Source organism: Salmo trutta, unplaced genomic scaffold (genome assembly GCF_901001165.1).
Source record: "Salmo trutta unplaced genomic scaffold, fSalTru1.1, whole genome shotgun sequence".
Classification (NCBI taxonomy): domain Eukaryota; kingdom Metazoa; phylum Chordata; class Actinopteri; order Salmoniformes; family Salmonidae; genus Salmo; species Salmo trutta.
Window position 1 is genome coordinate 544,123 of NW_021822200.1, and position 19,169 is coordinate 563,291.

The 19,169-nt window shown below is 44.4% G+C and overlaps 1 protein-coding gene across 3 annotated transcripts in view; it reads left to right on the top strand.

Moving 5' to 3' along the window:
- Window positions 1-19,169, top strand: part of LOC115180889 (OX-2 membrane glycoprotein-like) — a 45,902-nt gene that overhangs the window by 14,856 nt on the left and 11,877 nt on the right. For 2 of the 3 annotated variants that reach the window (XM_029743030.1, XM_029743031.1), the window contains exons 6-7: window positions 2,287-2,388; window positions 13,619-13,824. In XM_029743030.1, the coding sequence (XP_029598890.1) occupies window positions 2,287-2,388; window positions 13,619-13,630 (114 nt within the window). In that variant the 3' untranslated portion in view covers window positions 13,631-13,824. Of the gene's footprint in view, window positions 1-2,286; window positions 2,389-13,618; window positions 13,825-19,169 lie in introns of those variants that run through there. The other variant, XR_003873173.1, reaches the window with a different exon arrangement.

The following is a 19,169-nucleotide window of genomic DNA, read 5'->3' on the forward strand; positions in this document are numbered from 1 at the left end:
AAATCGATGAGAATGGGGGCGTGCTCGGTCCTCCTTTTCCTGTAGTCCACAATCATCTCCTTTGTCTTGATCACGTTGAGGGAGAGGTTGTTGTCCTTGCACAACACGTTCTGGTCTCCATGACCTCCTCCCTGTAGGCTGTCTCATCGTTGTCGGTGATCAGGCCTACCACTGTTGTGTCATCAGCAAACTTAATGATGGTGTTGGAGTCGTGCCTGGCCATGCAGTCATGAGTGAACAGGGAGTACAGGAGGGGACTGAGCACGCACCCCTGATTGGCCCCCGTGTTGAGGATCAGCATGGCGGATGTGTTGTTACCTGCCCTTACCACCTGCGGGTGGCCCGTCAGGAAGTCCAGGATCCAGTTGCAGAGGGAGGTTTTTAGTCCCAGAGTCCTTAGCTTAGTGATGAGCTTTGAAGGCACTATGGTGTTGAACGCTGAGCTGTAGTCAATGAATAGCATTCTCACATAGGTGTTCCTTTTGTCCAGGTATGAAAGGGCAGTGTGGAGTGTAATAGAGATTGCATCATCTGTTGGTGTGGTATGCAAATTGGAGTGGGTCTAGGGGTTCTGGGATAATGTTATTGATGTGAGCCATGACCAGCCTTTCAAAGCATTTCATGGCTACAGACGTGAGTGCTACGGGTCGGTGGTCATTTAGGCAGGTTACCTTAGTGTTCTTGGGCAATGGCACTATGGTGGTATGCTTGAATCATGTTGGTATTACAGACACGGACAGGGAGAGGTTGAAAATGTCAGTGAAGACACCTGCCAGTTGGTCAGCCCATGCTCGCAGTACATGTCCTGGTAGTCCTTCTGGGCCTGCGGCCTTGTGAATGTTGACCTGTTTAAAGGTCTTTACTCACATCGGCTGCGGAGAGCGTGATCACACAGTCGTCCGGAACAGCTGATGCTCACATGCATGTTTCAGTGTTACTTGCCTCGAAGCGAGCATAGAAGTTGTTTAGCTCATCTGGTAGGCTCATGTCACTGGGAAGCTCTGTGCTTCCCTTTTGTAGTCTGTAATAGTTTGCAAGCCCTGCCACATCCGACGAGCGTCGGAGCCGGTGTAGTACGATTCGATCTAAGTCCTGTATTGACACTTTGCCTGTTTGATGGTTCGTCGGAGGGCATAGCGGGATTTCTTATAAGCTTCCGGGTTAGAGACCCGCACCTTGAAAGCGGCAGCTCTACCCTTTAGCTCATTGCGAATGTTGCCTGTAATCCATGGCTTCTGGTTGGGCTATATACGTAGTCACTGTGGGGACGACGTCCTCGATGCACTTATTGATAAAACCAGTGACTGATGTGGTGTACTCCTCAATGCCATCGGAAGAATTGTGGAACATATTTCAGTCTGTGCTAGCAAAACAGTCCTGTAGTTTAGCATCTGCTTCATCTGACCACTTTTTTTATAGAGCGAGTCACTGGTGCTTTCTGCTTTAATTTTTGATTGTAAGCAGGAGGATAGAAATATGGTCAGATTTGCCAAATTGAGGGCAAGGGAGAGCTTTGTACGCGTCTCTGTGTGTGGAGTAAAGGTTGTCTAGAATCTCTAGGTAGATAGTGTGGGCTACAGTTTATCATGAGATACCTCAGGTGAGCAAAACCTCGAGACTTCCTTTGATAACGTGCACCAGCTGTTGTTTGCAAATAAGCATAGGCCCCCGCCCCGTGTCTTACCAGAGGCTGCTGTTCTATCCTGCCGATAGTGTATAACCCGCCAGCTGTATGTTCTTCATGTCGTCGTTCAGCCATGACTCTGTGAAACATAAGATATTACAGTTTTTAATATCCCGTTGGTAGGATATACGTGCTTTCAGTTCGTCTCATTTATTTTCCAGCGATTGAACATTAGCTAGCAGGCAAAGGCAGAAGGCGAAGGCAGATTAGCCACTCGTCACCTGATCCTTACAAGACACCCTGATCCTTTTCCGCGAAATCTCAGTTTTCTTCTCCAGCCAATGACAGGGATCTGGGCATGTTCGCGTGTCTGTATTATATCCCTCCCGTCCGACTCATTGAAGAAAAACTCTTTGTTTAATCTGAGATGAGTAATCGCAGTTCTAATGTTCAGAAGCTCTTTTAGGTCATAAGAGACGGTAGCAGCAACATTATGTACTAAACAAGTTACGAACAACACGGAAAAACAAACAAAATCGCACGGTTGGTTAAGAGCCGATAAGACGGCAGCCATCCCCTCCGGCGCCATCCACATCTCATGGGTTGTCATATGTATGTTGGTAAACATGGTGTGTGTGTGTGTGTGTGTGTGTGTGTTGCAGTTGGTCCGGCCCTCACTACTATCATCTCAGTATCCTGTGTGGCAGCCCTGCTCCTGTGCTGTCTGTGTGTGTGCCTCTGCAAGTGCTTCCTGTGCCGAGACTGTGAGTAGCCAATCAGTTTCTGATCCTCCTTGAGTCCATTTCCTGGTCGAAAAGGTGACACTCCATGGGCTTATTTAGTGGGGCGCAACAGTCTCATGTAACCTGAACATAGAGAGTGGACACAATTCTCTCATTCAGAATAGAGAACCCTGTCCATTCAATATACATTGTAATTATATCTGCAATGTTTAAAATGTTGTGTCCTACTCAATACATTCCCTAGGTGTTTTGTAAACAGTCACAAAAAGGACATTACTGCTACTTTTGTGTAGTCTCCAACACCATGGATGTGTTGTTGCCATGGTGAGGCTAATGATACCAGTGTCCTTCAGAGTCAGTAGAGAATGTCAGTAGAGGATGCCTGGTTGCTCTTTAAAAGTGCTTACCTCACCATCTTAAATAAGCATGCCTCATTCAAAAAATGTTGAACAAAGAACAGATACAGCCCTTGGTTCACCCCAGACTTGACTGCCCTTGACCAGCACAAAAACATCATGTGGCGTTCTGCATTAGCATCGAATAGCCCTCGCGATATGCAACTTTTCAGGGAAGTCAGGAACCAATATACTCAGTCAGTTAGGAAAGCTAAGGCTAGCTTTTTCAAACAGAAATTTGCATCCTGTAGCACTAATTCCAAAAAGTTTTGGGACACTGTAAAGTCCATGGAGAATAAGAGCACCTCCTCCCAGCTGCTAACTGCACTGAGGCTAGGAAACACTGTCACCACCGATAAATCTACGATAATCGATAATTTCAATAAGCATTTTTATACAGCTGGCCATGCTGTCCACCTGGCTACCCCTACCCCGGCCAACAGGACCTTGCCCAAGCCCCCCTCCCCGCTTCTCCTTCACCAAAATCCAGACAGCTGATGTTCTGAAAAAGCTGCAAAATCTGGATCCCTACAAATCAGCTGAGCTAGACAATCTGGACCCTCTCTTTCTAAAATGATCCGCTGAAATTGTTGCAACCCCTATTACCAGCCTGTTCAACCTCTCTTTCATATCGTCTGCCACGGTCATCCCCCTCTTCAAAGGGAGACACTCTAGACCCAAACTGTTTTAGACCTATATCCATCCTGCCCTGCCTTTCTAAAATCTTCGAAAGCCAAGTTAACAAACAGATCACCGACCATTTCGAATCCCACCGTACCTTCTCCACTATGCAATCTGGTTTCCGAGCTGGTCATGGGTGCACCTCAGCCACGCTCAAGGTCCTAAACAATATCATAACCGCCATCGATAAAAGACAGTACTGTGCAGCCGACCTTGCCAAGGCTTTCGACTCTGTCAATCACCTCATTCTTATCGGCAGACTCAATAGCCTTGGTTTCTCAAATGACTGGCTCGCCTGGTTCACCAACTACTTCTCAGATAGAGTTCAGTGTGTCAAATCGGAGGGTCTGTTGTCCGGACCTTTGGCAGTCTCTATGGGGGTGTCACAGGGTTTAATTCTCGGGCCGACTCTTTTCTCTGTATATATCAATGATGTCGCTCTTGCTGCTGGTGATTCTCTGATCCACCTCAAAGCAGACGACACCATTCTTTGGACACTGTGTTAACAAACCTCCAAACAAGCTTCAATGCCATACAACACTCCTTCTGAGGCCTCCAACTGCTTTTAAATGCTAATAAAACTAAATGCATGCTCTTCAACTGATCGCTGCCTGCACCCGCCTGCCCGACTAGCATCACTACTCTGGACGGTTCTGACTTAGAATATGTGGACAACTACAAATAAAACTGACTATCCTACCGATCCTTGACTTCGGCGATGTCATTTACAAAATAGCCTCCAACACTCTACTCAGCAAACTGGATGTAGTCGATCACAGTGCCATCCGTTTTGTCACCAAAGCCCCATATACTACCCACCACTGCAACCTGTATACTCTCGTTGGCTGGCCCTCACTACATATTTGTCGCCAAACCCACTGGCTCCAGTCTTTGCTAGTTAAATCCCCGCCTTATCTCAGCTCACTGGTCACCATAGCAGCACCCACCCGTAGCACGCGCTCCAGCAGGTATATTTCACTGGTCATCCCCAAAGCCAACACTTCCTTTGGCCGCCTTTCCTTCCAGTTCTCTGCTGCCAATGACTGGAACGAATTGCAAAAATCACTGAAGCTGGAGTCTTATATCTTCCTCTCTAACTTTAAGCATCAGCAGTCCGAGCAGCTTACCGATCACTGTACCTGTACATAGCCAATCTGTAAATAGCACACCCAACTACCTCATCCCCATATTGTTATTTATCCTCTTGCTCTTTTGCACCCCAGTATCTCTACTTGCACATCATCATCTGCACATCTATCACTCCAGTGTTAATGCTAAATTGTAATTATTTCGGCTCTATGGCCTATTTTTTTGCATTACCTCCCTACTCTTCTACATTTGCACACAATGTACATAGATTTTTCTATTGTGTTATTGACTGTTTATGTGTAACTCTGTGTTGTTTTTGTCACACTACTTTGTCTTATCTTGGCCAGGTCGCAGTTGTAAATGAGAACTTGTTCTCAACTGGCCAACCTGGTTAAATAAAGGTGAAATAAAACAAAATCTAATAAATGAAAGAGTCCTGGGAACAAGCCTCTTCAGAACTGACACAGCAGACACAATGTGACCAGGGTTATGTTTGCTAAGTTATGAGTGCTTCTCATAACCCTAGTCATCTGTCTCCTACTGTGGTTGTTTCATGTGTTCTTGATGAAGAGGAGCCTTTTTGTTAGCATCGGAATGTGACGTCACCTTCCCTGAGATCTACGATCTCTAAAAGCCAACTGTCAATCTCAGAGGGAAAAGTTAGCATCTTGCTCTATGAGTTTGCACGGTTGGACCATGTCGTGTAAACAAAAGGTAGAAGGCAGCTCTAATGTTTCATTGATTGCGACTCCATCTTGATTGCAACTCCCACTGGTTAGCATGGGAGTTGCATGGGAGTTTTGGGTCAATCACTTTAACTGTATTGGGGAAAAAACTGAACTGTATGGGAAACTTAATTGAACAAATTTCCCCTCTGGGATGAATAAAGTATTTATGATATGGGGTCAAAGCCTCGTCATCATATCTCTATGTGACTTCAGTGGACTCTCAGGATGTCCTCTGGGGCTTAGTAGAGAGTAGTAATAACAGTTGATAAAACGAATTGTTTTATCTCTTTGGTAACAAGTATCTCAAACTTCTGCGACTATCAGTGTTGTTAAAGAACACTCAGTAACAGCTGGCACAAAGCTTGAAACAAAAACACAACAGTATGACCTTCAAAATGTACACTAATGGAAAGTTACCATTCCCCTAAATCACAAAACCAATGTCACAAAGGTAAGGAAACATGACTCAAAAGGATAACTCTTTGAGAGTGATGACATCTTTTAACATGGAGGTGGGAGGTCCACAGGAAAGGGAAAGGGGGCACGCCAGTCCTCTGTCATCGTCGCTCCCTTGACCCTTGACCTCTAACACCTTTTCCCATGACCTCTTCAGGGCTGGGTGAAATGGAAATAATAATAGGACTTCCCAGTTCCCAGGTAGATGCAGGAAACAGAACAGATCACACAACCAACAACAGTTGCCGTCAAAGTTAGCTTTTTGGTCGGCCAAAGGAGAGAGATTTCAGGAATGGTCCATTTTTTTGTTCTATTTCCGATTGTGAAATCCTGTGGAGACAGTTTCTGGCAGCACTAGTTTCCATTGGTATTTACCTGGCATTAAAAAGGAAATTGTATAAGTACTTTCAGGTAGTTCCTTCAAGGAATTCAACACAACAGTATTACTCAGTTTCCTACTGAGAAATCCTCCTGCCGTTTCAACATGTTTACGTCTCAACATGTTCAAACTGAAGAGGCTCATTACGCTCACTAATGATAAGATTTAGCCAATGAGAAGGAAGTGGTTCTGGGGTTACTGTGGTCTATGATAAGCAGTGGTGGGAGGGGTGAGCGGTATGTCAACTTATTCTGAGAGAGGTGTAGTCTGCAAAACACTGCTGCTGAGTCTGGCACTGAGGTGTCAAGATAAGCCAGGTAGGGTTGTGGAGGAATTATAATGACAGTGCATGAGTGTTGGCTCTGTTGGCTCATAGCCATATCTTAGAAGTGGTCTAGCATTTAGCAATAGGGACAATTTGATTTCTCAATTCTTACAGATAGGCCAAGACATTTTAAAAGTTGATCGGATTCGTCGGATCTCTTTTGCACTCTTGTAAAGTTTAAGGGTCATTGAACGAACCGTCCATGGTTTGCGTACTGCGTAGGTTTATTAATTATTTTAGTTTCCATAGCTGATGAAAGTGTCCGACTTGACTCATAAGTTTGACCCACTGGTCGGTCAGAGCTTTCATCACGACGTTGCGCTTCCTCATTGCTGTGTTCTTACGTGATAAGAAAGGCTGGAACTGATGAGGAAGACCTCTGCCATGTGGGTAGATGTGTTGAGGAGACAGATTCACTGGTACTAGTCAACACTATTTCCTGTTGAGTTACTTTTCTCAGACTGCCAGCAAAGGCTCCAAAATCAACATCCTGGAGGGCAGACATAGACATGTCCTTGTTGGTTCACCCCCTGAATCATGATGTGGATTCAAGACCACAGATGCGTCCCAAATGGCACCCTATTCCCTACGGGTCCTGGTCTAAAGTAGTGCACTATGAGTCCTGGTCTAAAGTAGTGCCCTATGGGTCCTGGTCTAAAGTAGTGCCCTATGGGTCCTGGTCTAAAGTAGTGCACTATGAGTCCTGGTCTAAAGTAGTGCACTGCCTGCAATTACCTGTGGAGGTAATAATTTACTTTGCATAGCTGTTTCTTATAAAGTCATTATGAGAAATATTCAGATTGGTAAATAGAATATGTGTGAGTAAATGTAACTCACTATGATTTTAATGTGTACAGAACTTAGAGGTGACACACTGTCACCCCTGCCAAAAAAACACCACAGAGGTCATTTAGATATTTTTACTAATTGAGTTTGTTTTAAGTGTTGTCTATGATTCGTGCTCCTCTCCCCCCAGAATAACAAGTGGTTGTGCAGGCTGTCCAGTGCTAGTTTCTCAGTAGAAAGGACTTTCTCTAATCCGCTACTTGGAGCCAGATTCACACAAAGGGCCGGGAGGAGGGAAGAGGGGGCAGAAAGAACCCAAAATCTGACAAACTGCCCAGTGGATAACAACGCCTCTCTTTTTCTCAAACTGTTCCTGCCGCATGCTAGCCCGGCCCTCACGCATTGCTGTGCCCTCAATGACATTGTGCAGAGTGACATGACCAATCACTTGCTGGGGTCAGAAGACGGTTTTGATTATGACGTTGCAGTGAGGTTGTTGTATCAAGAGAGGCACCTGCATCTCTGATTTCAGATGTATCTCCCACTGTGTTGTATTATAGGTCGAACAACTGTATGTCAGCGGCTGAAATTACACCAGCACTTGCGATGGAATGAGAGATGGCTTCTCTAATTGGTCTAATATAATCTCATAATTGACAATTACCTTTGTCCAATTTGAAAATGTGATATTTGTGCGTCTAACTTTCTCACTCATCATTATTCACGATTCGTTCAGGATTATCTTTAACCATGGTAGCATCCACATGAATGTAGAAGTGTTAAGAAACATTCTATTCTTATTTACAATAAAAGTGACTCAATCCATTATTTACCATTCATTTCTATTGGGCACAAAATAATCTGAAACACAACCAAAACAAACAGCAAGTGCATCCAAACAAGTTTATAGAGTCAGAGTTTGATGAAATCATTGTGTGCTAGGAATATGGGACCAAATACTACACTTTTGACTACTTACAAGTGAATTTGTCCCAATACTTTTGGTCCCCTAAAATGGGTGGACTATGTACAAAAAGTGCTGTAATTTCTAAACGGTTAAAAAATAAATAGATAAAAATACCCTCAAATGAAAGCTGACAGTCTGCACTTTAACCTCATAGTCATTGTATCATTTCAAATCACAAACAACAAAACATTTGTCACTGTACCAATACTTTTGGAGCTCAGAGATGTGGCTAGTCTGGATGGTGGAGTAGATTATTGACATGTGTGGGGAGAGACTGGGAGCAGCATGGAACCACAAGTGGGTTTCTGTGGTTCTACTATGGTTCTACTAAATCAATGGGCCAAAGTGGTGTCTGTCTGCTTCAATTACAGCTGGGAAATAGAACCCAACCCAGAACTAAAGGTATTCCAGTCAAATTCTACATTTCTATTTATGTCTACACAGAGTTAGCGTTTGTATGATAACATAGTCGTGGCACGCAGGAGACCCGGTCATCAGACATACTGTTAAAAAGTTTAATGTGTATCTTGTAGGATATGAACTTCAGCCAGTCATGCAGAAAGTAAAGTCCAGATAAGAACTTATGTTATTTGATGAAAGGGTAAGTTTGCATGGGGCACTTTTAATCTGCAACACAGGAGGAAGTGCGGGGAGTAACCATATCCTGTCTGGCACACAAACATGCTCAACCGACCTTACCTCGCCATGAGTGCAGCACTGTCGGCACAACTCTGATTGGTTGTGGGGAAGTAGGGAAGACAGTTTCAGAAACAGTCTAAGAGAAGAAGGGAAATAACAGTTTTAGTTTTATCACCTTCACGTTATCTTAACCGTTAAGCATGGTCATCTATCACCAATCTGGCAACCTGGTTAGAGATCCTCTTATTGGATGGTTAGGAGACACCTGCTGGTGGTTGCCTGTACATGTTCATTTACTTTTCAAGGCAAAGAAAGTAAAATATATTTTTTAAAGTTGATGCCTATTTTACTGATAATCCACCACTGACTATCCCACACTCACAAATGTACACTACTATGGAATTTCAGCCATGCTTTACTTCTTTTTATTTATTTTTTATTTCACCTTTATTTAACCAGGTAGGCTAGTTGAGAACAAGTCCTTTATTTAACCAGGTAGGCTAGTTGAGAACAAGTCCTTTATTTAACCAGGTAGGCTAGTTGAGAACAAGTCCTTTATTTAACCAGGTAGGCTAGTTGAGAACAAGTCCTTTATTTAACCAGGTAGGCTAGTTGAGAACAAGTCCTTTATTTAACCAGGTAGGCTAGTTGAGAACAAGTCCTTTATTTAACCAGGTAGGCTAGTTGAGAACAAGTCCTTTATTTAACCAGGTAGGCTAGTTGAGAACAAGTTCTCATTTGCAACTGCGACCTGACCAAGATAAAGCAAAGCAGTTCGACACATACAACAACACAGAGTTACACATGGAATAAACAAACACACAATCAATAATACAGTAGAAAAATCTATATACAGCATGTGCAAATGAGGTAGGATAAGAGAGGTAAGGCAATAAATAAGCCGTGGTGGCGAAGAAATTACAATATAACAATTAAACACTGGAATGGTAGAATGTGCAGAAGATGAATGTGCAAGTAGAGATACTGGGGTGCAAAGAAGCAAGATAAATAAATACAGTATGGGGATGAGGTAGGTAGATAGATGGGCTGTTTATAGATGGGCTATGTACAGGTGCAGTGATCTGTGAGCTGCTCTGACAGCTGGTGCTTAAAGCTAGTGAGGGAGATATGAGTCTCCAGCTTCAGTGATTTTTGCAGTTCGTTCCAGTCATTGGCAGCAGAGAACTGGAAGGAAAGGCGGCCAAAGGAAGAATTGGCTTTGGGGGTGACCAGAGAGATATACCTGCTGGAGCGCGTGCTACGGGTGGGTGCTGCTATGGTGACCAGTGAGCTGAGATAAGGGGGGACTTTACCTAGCAGAGACTTGTAGATGACCTGGAGCCAGTGGGTTTGGCGATGAGTATGAAGCAAGGGCCAGCCAACAAGACTGTACAGGTCGCAGTGGTGGGTAGTATATGGGGCTTTGGTGACAAAACGGATGGCACTGTGGTAGACTGCATCCAATTTGTTGAGTAGAGTGTTGGAGGCTATTTTGTAAATGACATCGCCGAAGTCGAGGATCGGTAGGATAGTCAGTTTTATGAGGGTATGTTTGGCAGCATGAGTGAAGGATGCTTTGTTGCGGAATAGGAAGCCAATTCTAGATTTAATTTTGGATTGGAGATGTTTAATGTGAGTCTGGAAGGAGAGTTTGCAGTCTAACCAGACACCTAGGTATTTGTAGTTGTCCACATATTCTAAGTCAGAACCGTCCAGAGTAGTGATGCTGGGCGGGCGGGCAGGTGCAGGCAGCGATCGGTTGAAGAGCATGCATTTAGTTTTACTTGCATTTAAGAGCAGTTGGAGGCCACGGAAGGAGAGTTGTATGGCACTGAAGCTCATCTGGAGGTTAGTTAACACAGTGTCCAAAGAAGGGCCAGAGGTATACAGAATGGTGTCGTCTGCGTAGAGGTGGATCAAAGAATCACCAGCAGCAAGAGCGACCTCATTGATATATACAGAGAAGAGAGTCGGCCCGAGAATTGAACCCTGTGGCACCCCCATAGAGACTGCCAGAGGTCCGGACAACAGGCCCTCTGATTTGACACACTGAACTCTATCTGAGAAGTAGTTGGTGAGTTCTAAGTGTGCATGTGGTCTTTCAGGGAAGGTTGTGTGTTTTGGGGTTTCCTCTGTTCCTGGAAATGGGTGGAATGAGTGTACTGTAGACACCCTCTATAACACAGGAGGTTGGTGGCACCTTAATTGGGGCGGATGGGCTCGGGGTAATGACTGGAGCGAAATGAGTGGAATGGTATCAAATACATCAAACACGTGGTTGCCAGGTGTTTGATGCTACCCCAGCCTCCTCTGTTTGATGCTACCCCAGCATCCACTGGTTGATGCCATTCCAGCATCCACTGTTTGATTCCATTCCAGCCTCCACTGTTTGATTCCATTCCAGCCTCCACTGTTTGATTCCATTCCAGCCTCCACTGTTTGATTCCATTCCAGCCTCCACTGTTTGATGCCATTCCAGCCTCCACTGTTTGATTCCATTCCAGCCTCCACTGTTTGATGCCATTCCAGCCTCCACTGTTTGATTCCATTCCAGCCTCCACTGTTTGATTCCATTCCAGTCTCCACTGTTTGATTCCATTCCAGCCTCCACTGTTTGATGCCATTCCAGCCTCCACTGTTTGATTCCATTCCAGCCTCCACTGTTTGATTCCATTCCAGTCTCCACTGTTTGATTCCATTCCAGCCTCCACTGTTTGATGCCATTCCAGCCTCCACTGTTTGATTCCATTCCAGCCTCCACTGTTTGATTCCATTCCAGCCTCCACTGTTTGATTCCATTCCAGCCTCCACTGTTTGATTCCATTCCAGCCTCCACTGTTTGATTCCATTCCAGCCTCCACTGTTTGATTCCATTCCAGCCTCCACTGTTTGATTCCATTCCAGCCTCCACTGTTTGATTCCATTCCAGCCTCCACTGTTTGATTCCATTCCAGACTCCACTGTTTGATTCCATTCCAGCCTCCACTGTTTGATTCCATTCCAGCCTCCACTGTTTGATTCCATTCCAGCCTCCACTGTTTGATGCCATTCCAGCCTCCACTGTTTGATTCCATTCCAGCCTCCACTGTTTGATTCCATTCCAGCCTCCACTGTTTGATTCCATTCCAGCCTCCACTGTTTGATTCCATTCCAGCCTCCACTGTTTGATTCCATTCCAGCCTCCACTGTTTGATTCCATTCCAGCCTCCACTGTTTGATTCCATTCCAGCTTCCACTGTTTGATTCCATTCCAGCCTCCACTGTTTGATTCCATTCCAGCCTCCACTGTTTGATGCCATTCCAGCCTCCACTGTTTGATGCCATTCCAGCCTCCACTGTTTGATTCCATTCCAGCTTCCACTGTTTGATTCCATTCCAGCATCCACTGCTCTATAATGTGTCTGGATGAGTGTCACACTTGGCCAGGATGTTATGATGTTTTTGGCAGGGAACATTACATGATTTAATCACTTTCAGGAAGAATAATAAGACGAGGTTTGGTCCTGCTCCTTAAGCAAACCAGAGGAAGTCTCTACTCCGACATTAGAGTGTCAGGAAGAGGGAGTGACTGACTGACAGGGGACTGTTGTTTTGAGTTGAAACTGTGGAGTAGATGATGGGAGAACTAGCACAATAACACCTCGTTTTTGGATATGATGATGAATTAAATATCTCTCTCTCTGCCCCCCTCCTACACTCTCCTCTCTCTCTCTCTCTCTCTCTCTCTCTCTCTCTCTCTCTCTCATTGTGTCTCCCCCGCCTCTCTCTGCCTCCCCTCCTCCCACCCACCCCCACTTTCTCTCTCAATTCAATTCAAGGGCTTTATTGGCATGGGAAACATATGTTAACATTGCCAATGCAAGTGAGGTAGATAATATACAAAAGTGAAATAAACAATAAAAATGAACAGAAAACATTACACTCACAGAAGTTCCAAAAGAATGAAGACATTACAAATGTCATATGTATATATACAGTGTTGTAACGATGTGCAAAAGGGAAGTGCAAAAGGGAAAATAAATAAACATAAATATGGGTTGTATTTACAATGGTGTTTGTTCTTCACTGGTTGACCTTTTCTTGTGGCAACAGGTCACAAATCTTGCTGCTGTGATGTCACACTGTGGTATTTCACCCAGTAGATATGGGAGTTTATCAAAATCGGGTTTGTTTTCAAATTCTTTGTGGATCTGTGTAATCTGAGGGAAATATGTGTCTCTAATATGGTCATACATTGGGCAGGAGGTTTGGAAGTGCAGCTCAGTTTCCACCTCATTTTGTGGGCAGTGTGCACATAGCCTGTCTTCTCTTGAGAGCCAGGTCTGCCTACGGCGGCCTTTCTCAATAGCAAGGCTATGCTCACTGAGTCTGTACATAGTCAAAGCTTTCCTTAAGCTTGGGTCAGTCACAGTGGTCAGGTATTCTGCCACTGTGTACTCTCTGTTTAGGGCCAAATAGCATTCTAGTTTGCTCAGTTTTTTTGTTAATTCTTTCCAATGTGTCAAGTAATTAACTTTTTGTATTCTCATGATTTGGTTTGGTCTAATTGTCTCTCTCTCTCTCGCTGTGTCTCTGCCCCCCTCCTCTCTCTCTCTCTCTCTCTCTCTCTCTCTCTCTCTCTCTCTCTGTGTCTCTCCCCCCTCTCTCTGCCCTCCCTCCTCCCACCCACCCACCCTCTCTCTTGCTGTGTCTCTCCCCCCTCTCTCTGCCCCCCCTCCTCCCACCCACCCACCCTCTCTCTTGCTGTGTCTCTCCCCCCTCTCTCTGCCCCCCCTCCTCCCACCCTCTCGCTCTCCCACCATCAAGATTGAGATTTGACCTGGAATGGTGGAAGAAGGACTGTTTTGATGAAAACCCAGTTCTGGTCATCCAGCTAGGCCTATCAGCTCCTCAGCACCATACGCTCCATGTCTGTTAGGAGGAACAGCTCACTACAGTACTACACATCACCATACGCTCCATGTCTGTTAGGAGGAACAGCTCACTACAGTACTACACATCACCATACGCTCCACGTCTGTTAGGAGGAACAGCTCGCTACAGTACTACACATCACCATACGCTCCACGTCTGTTAGGAGGAACAGCTCACTACAGTACTACACATCACCATACGCTCCACGTCTGTTAGGAGGAACAGCTCACTACAGTACTACACATCACCATACGCTCCACGTCTGTTAGGAGGAACAGCTCACTACAGTACTACACATCACCATACGCTCCATGTCTGTTAGGAGGAACAGCTCACTACAGTACTACACATCACCATACGCTCCACGTCTGTTAGGAGGAACAGCTCACTACAGTACTACACATCACCATACGCTCCATGTCTGTTAGGAGGAACAGCTCACTACAGTACTACACATCACCATACGCTCCACGTCTGTTAGGAGGAACAGCTCACTACAGTACTACACATCACCATACGCTCCATGTCTGTTAGGAGGAACAGCTCACTACAGTACTACACATCACCATACGCTCCACGTCTGTTAGGAGGAACAGCTCACTACAGTACTACACATCACCATACGCTCCACGTCTGTTAGGAGGAACAGCTCGCTACAGTACTACACATCACCATACGCTCCACGTCTGTTAGGAGGAACAGCTCACTACAGTACTACACATCACCATACGCTCCATGTCTGTTAGGAGGAACAGCTCACTACAGTACTACACATCACCATACGCTCCATGTCTGTTATACACATCACCATACGCTCCATGTCTGTTAGGAGGAACAGCTCACTACAGTACTACACATCACCATACGCTCCATGTCTGTTAGGAGGAACAGCTCACTACAGTACTACACATCACCATACGCTCCACGTCTGTTAGGAGGAACAGCTCACTACAGTACTACACATCACCAACAGTTGTTTCCCCAGGCCCCACTGGGTGAACTGGACATAAACCTTCATCCCACAAGTGACAACAACATCAACAACACTAAAGCCATGTTTCTATTAACAGTAGATATAGAGACACTTATCAAAATGTGGCTTTGAAGTTTAGTCTGTCGAGAATGGTCCCAGATCAGTTTGTAATGACTTGCCAACTCCTATAGTCATTGTTACGCCAATGGCTCAACAGATCTGGGATCAGGCTATAATCGGTCCACTCGATGAAGAAAAAAAAGTCTAGGACAAAGGCCCTTATTACAAAGTGCTTTAGAAGTAGGAGGTTTTTAAATGATACGTTCGCAAAAACGTCCTAATTATACACTGTAATGTTTTTAACAGTTACAGTGTGTTTAAGGACCAGGCTGCTTTTTTGTGTAGGAGTTCTCCTGTTATTTGTTTGTGTGATTTTGCTGCTGTTATGGGGGGGGGGGGTTGTGGTGTTTGTGTGTGTGTGTGAGAGAGATATCTTTATTTTATGACTCAAAAACACACAAGTTGACTTCATGGGAGTTCCAGTATTAAAATACAATTGCAACTTGCCATGTATATTACAGCTAGCTATATGACATTTAGAATACAACCAATATCATATATATTTCTCATGCTCAATATTTAACTTACATATTTACAACAGGGTATGACAAAATGTCTGTCTCGTGTGTGCCTTTCCTATTGAAGCATATTCCTACCATCTGCCCATTTCAATTGAAGGTGTAATTATAGCAGGAAAATGGCTTCCATACTTTACAGCCTGTTTAAACCTCACAACAGATGTAGGAATACAAATGAATTACTACTGTTTATTAGCAATAAACTCTTCAGCATCTTCCTAAAGTCAGTATTACAAACCCTATAGTTTAACGTCACACCAAATCAGCCGACCCAAAATAGTCTAGACAACGATGGAAGTTGACGTGATTGTGTCAATGAAATATGCCATTAGATGGCAGGTTGTGTATATCAGAATAGCTTTTTAGTCCGCTGTCCCTAACGACACTGTGAATATTCCTGTTGCAGTGTCAAACAGCACTAATAGTGAGCTTCGCTGTGTGTTTCTAAATGATGCCTGAGGATTACTGGTGAATAGATCTACTGCGGCTTCAGAAAGTAATCACCCTTTGTCTTTCTCCACATGCTGTTGTGTTACAGTCTGAATTTAAAATGGATTCAATTCAGATTTTGTGTCACTGGCCTATTACAAAGTAATTAAAAATGAAAAGCTGAAATGTCTTGAGTCAATTTAGTATTCAACAAGTACATTTTTCAGACATTTTCAGACTACTAAACTATTGATTTAGAACCACAGAGAGTTACCGCAAGTCGCGAAGAAAACATGCGCTGCCTCCACTAATCCAGCACCATTTCAACATCTAATCATCTATGCTTACTGTGATCCTGCGACTACCGTTTCTCAGTAAAGTATTATGTTTATCCTTAACCACTGATTCCTGGTCTGGTCTCTTCTCTGCACCTGGGTCCAACCTCACCACGTCACAAAGACTTGAAAATGGCTGTCCAGCAATGATCAACCACCAACTTAACAAAGCTTGAATCATTTATTAAAGAATAATGCACAAATATTGTACAATCCAGGTGTGAAAAACTCTTAGACTCACCCAGAAAGACTGACGGCTGTAATCACTGGCAAGGTGATTCTAACATGTAATGACTCAGGGGTGGGAATACTAATGTAAATGCCATATTTCTCTATTTCATTTTCAACACATTTGCAAAAAATGTCTATGAACATATGTTCACTTTGTCATTATGGGGTATTATGTGTAGATGGGTGAGAGAGTGTTTCACGGGGCGGAGCAGGTGAACCCAAGTGCAGACTCCGACGTGGAGACAGGGATAAGGTATTTATTGAAAAGCGGGGGGGGGGGGGGATTGGGGTGCAGGCCAGGGGAAGCTTGGGCGGGTAGCAGAGAGGCTGAGGCAAGGAGAGTAGGGGCAGGGTAAGCAAGTCCAGAGCAGAATCCAAGGAAGCAGTAATGCGGGGGTCCAGGGCAGGGAAGCAGGACTGACGAGACGAGGGACTGGAAACAGTGACCAGAGTCAGAGCGGACGGAACTGTAGCAGAGAGAAAAGCAGAGTCAGGCTAGGGAAAACCAGGCACAAGAGAATAACAAGATCTATGCAGGAACAGCTTGAACCGCAGACTGACTGAGCAGAGTCTACAAACTAGCAGTGTGGAAGTGGCAGGGCTGAGTATTTGTAAAGGCTTGATTATGGAACATGTTGCAGCTGGTAGGGATCTGCTCCGCCTCCAGCACACCTGTCTCCACTCACACAATCACATACACACACACACAGAGAGAGCGAGGGAGAGAGCACTGGGGAAGGGGCGGCAGGTTAGGGAGACACAGGATGAGAAGTAGATGGCATGGCAGGAGCAGATGTAACAGAGAAAAAAAATCTATTTAATACCTTTTTGAATTCAGGCTGTAACACAACAAAATGTGGAGTAAGTCAAAGGGTGTGAATACTTTCTGAAGGCGCTGTATGTACAGTATGTAATGCACTATTACAGGACCTACATGGACAATTAAACCATCCAGAGATGCTCTTTATTTCACTCTGTTGATCTTCATTATCAAATTAATTGTTGCAGATTACTCTGTTGCCTTTTGAAACTATGCTTTTTAAAGTATGTATTATGTGTTTATGATAATCACCATTGGAACCGCTCCTCCTTGTACCAGGATCTGAAAGTCTTGCTTGACTCCAGAGATGTTTGTGTGCCCCTTGCAACCTCCAAACGATACAAGCATGGCACCAGCCTGGTGCCAGATTTATCAGACCTATGCTTTTTGAAGATGTTTCAACTTTGAAGGGCTTTGTGAGCCATAACATACTTTTTGAGTGTGGGTGTGTTTACGGGTGTGTGTACCTGTATGAATTAGTGTGTGTTGTTCTTGAAGATTATTCACCAGGGTTTCACCACAAGAGTCCCTTTGGAAACAGATGGTCAGAATAGATTGTGGGAGGTAAGCTAACAGAAAGCCCATTCAGTCTGCCCCTCTTGTATCCAGTTTGGACTCAATGCTGTTTTTCTTGGACCATCTGAATGGCACTGCTTTTAAACATATCTACTCTTAAATGTTCTGTGACGATCTTTCTTTCCAGACTATTGTGGCACAGTGAATGTTCTGAAATAGCCTCAAAACAAACACACACCCAGTCTCACTCCAGTTTCAGGTAGTCATATGAGTCAGGGAAACTGGGCCTACACATAAACACACACACACACACACACACACACACACACACACTCATCCTGCCTCCGATTATGATTCTCTTCAGCATGTCTGTCTTGTCTTGACCTGTCTTGGTCTGTCTTGTCCCTTTCTTGTCTTTCCCTGTCCTGTCTTTGTCTATCTTATCCCTTTCCTGTCTTTGTCTGTCTTGTCCTGTCTTGTCTTTGTCTGTCCGGCCTTGTCTGTCTTGTCTTGTTTTGGTCTGTCTTGTCCGGGTCTGTCTTAAAAGAACAGTGTTTAAACAGTGGGATCCTAGCAGAACAGTGTTTAAACAGTGGGATCCTAACAGAACAGTGTTTAAACAGTGGGATCCTAGCAGAACAGTGTTTAAACAGTGGGATCCTAACAGAACAGTGTTTAAACAGTGGGATCCTAACAGAACAGTGTTTAAACAGTGGGATCCTAACAGAACAGTGTTTAAACAGTGGGATCCTAACAGAACAGTGTTTAAACAGTGGGATCCTAACAGAACAGTGTTTAAACAGTGGGATCCTAACAGAACAGTGGTTAAACAGTGGGATCCTAACAGAACAGTGTTTAAACAGTGGGATCCTAACAGAACAGTGTTTAAACAGTGGGATCCTAACAGAACAGTGTTTAAACAGTGGGATCCTAACAGAACAGTGTTTAAACAGTGGGATCCTAACAGAACAGTGTTTAAACAGTGGGATCCTAACAATACAGTGTTTAAACAGTGGGATCCTAACAGAACAGTGGTTAAACAGTGTGATCTAGTCACAGCTCTACTGGCCTCAGTTGGAATGTCTGCTTTAGTTGTATAGGATATTTTGTCAATTTATGGTTAAAATGCAAATGCCAATAAATCTATGGATGGTTGTAATGCAACTAATGCAGTGTTGGGTGGCCAGCTCTTCCTAGAGCTGCCCAGCCAAACTGAGCCATCTGGGGAGAAGGGCCTTAGTCAGGGAGGTGGCCAAGAACCAGATGGTTACTCTGACAGAGCTCTAGAGTTCCTCTGTGGAGATGGGAGAACCTTTCAGAAGGACAACCTTCTCTACAGCACTAGTGGCCAGACAGAAGCCACTTCTCAGTAAAAGGCACATGACGGTCCTCTTGGAGTTTACAAAAAGGAACCTAAAGAGTCTCAGACCATGAGAAACAAGATTCTCTGGTCTGATGAAACCAAGATGAAACTCTTTAGCCTGAATGCCAAGTGTTACGT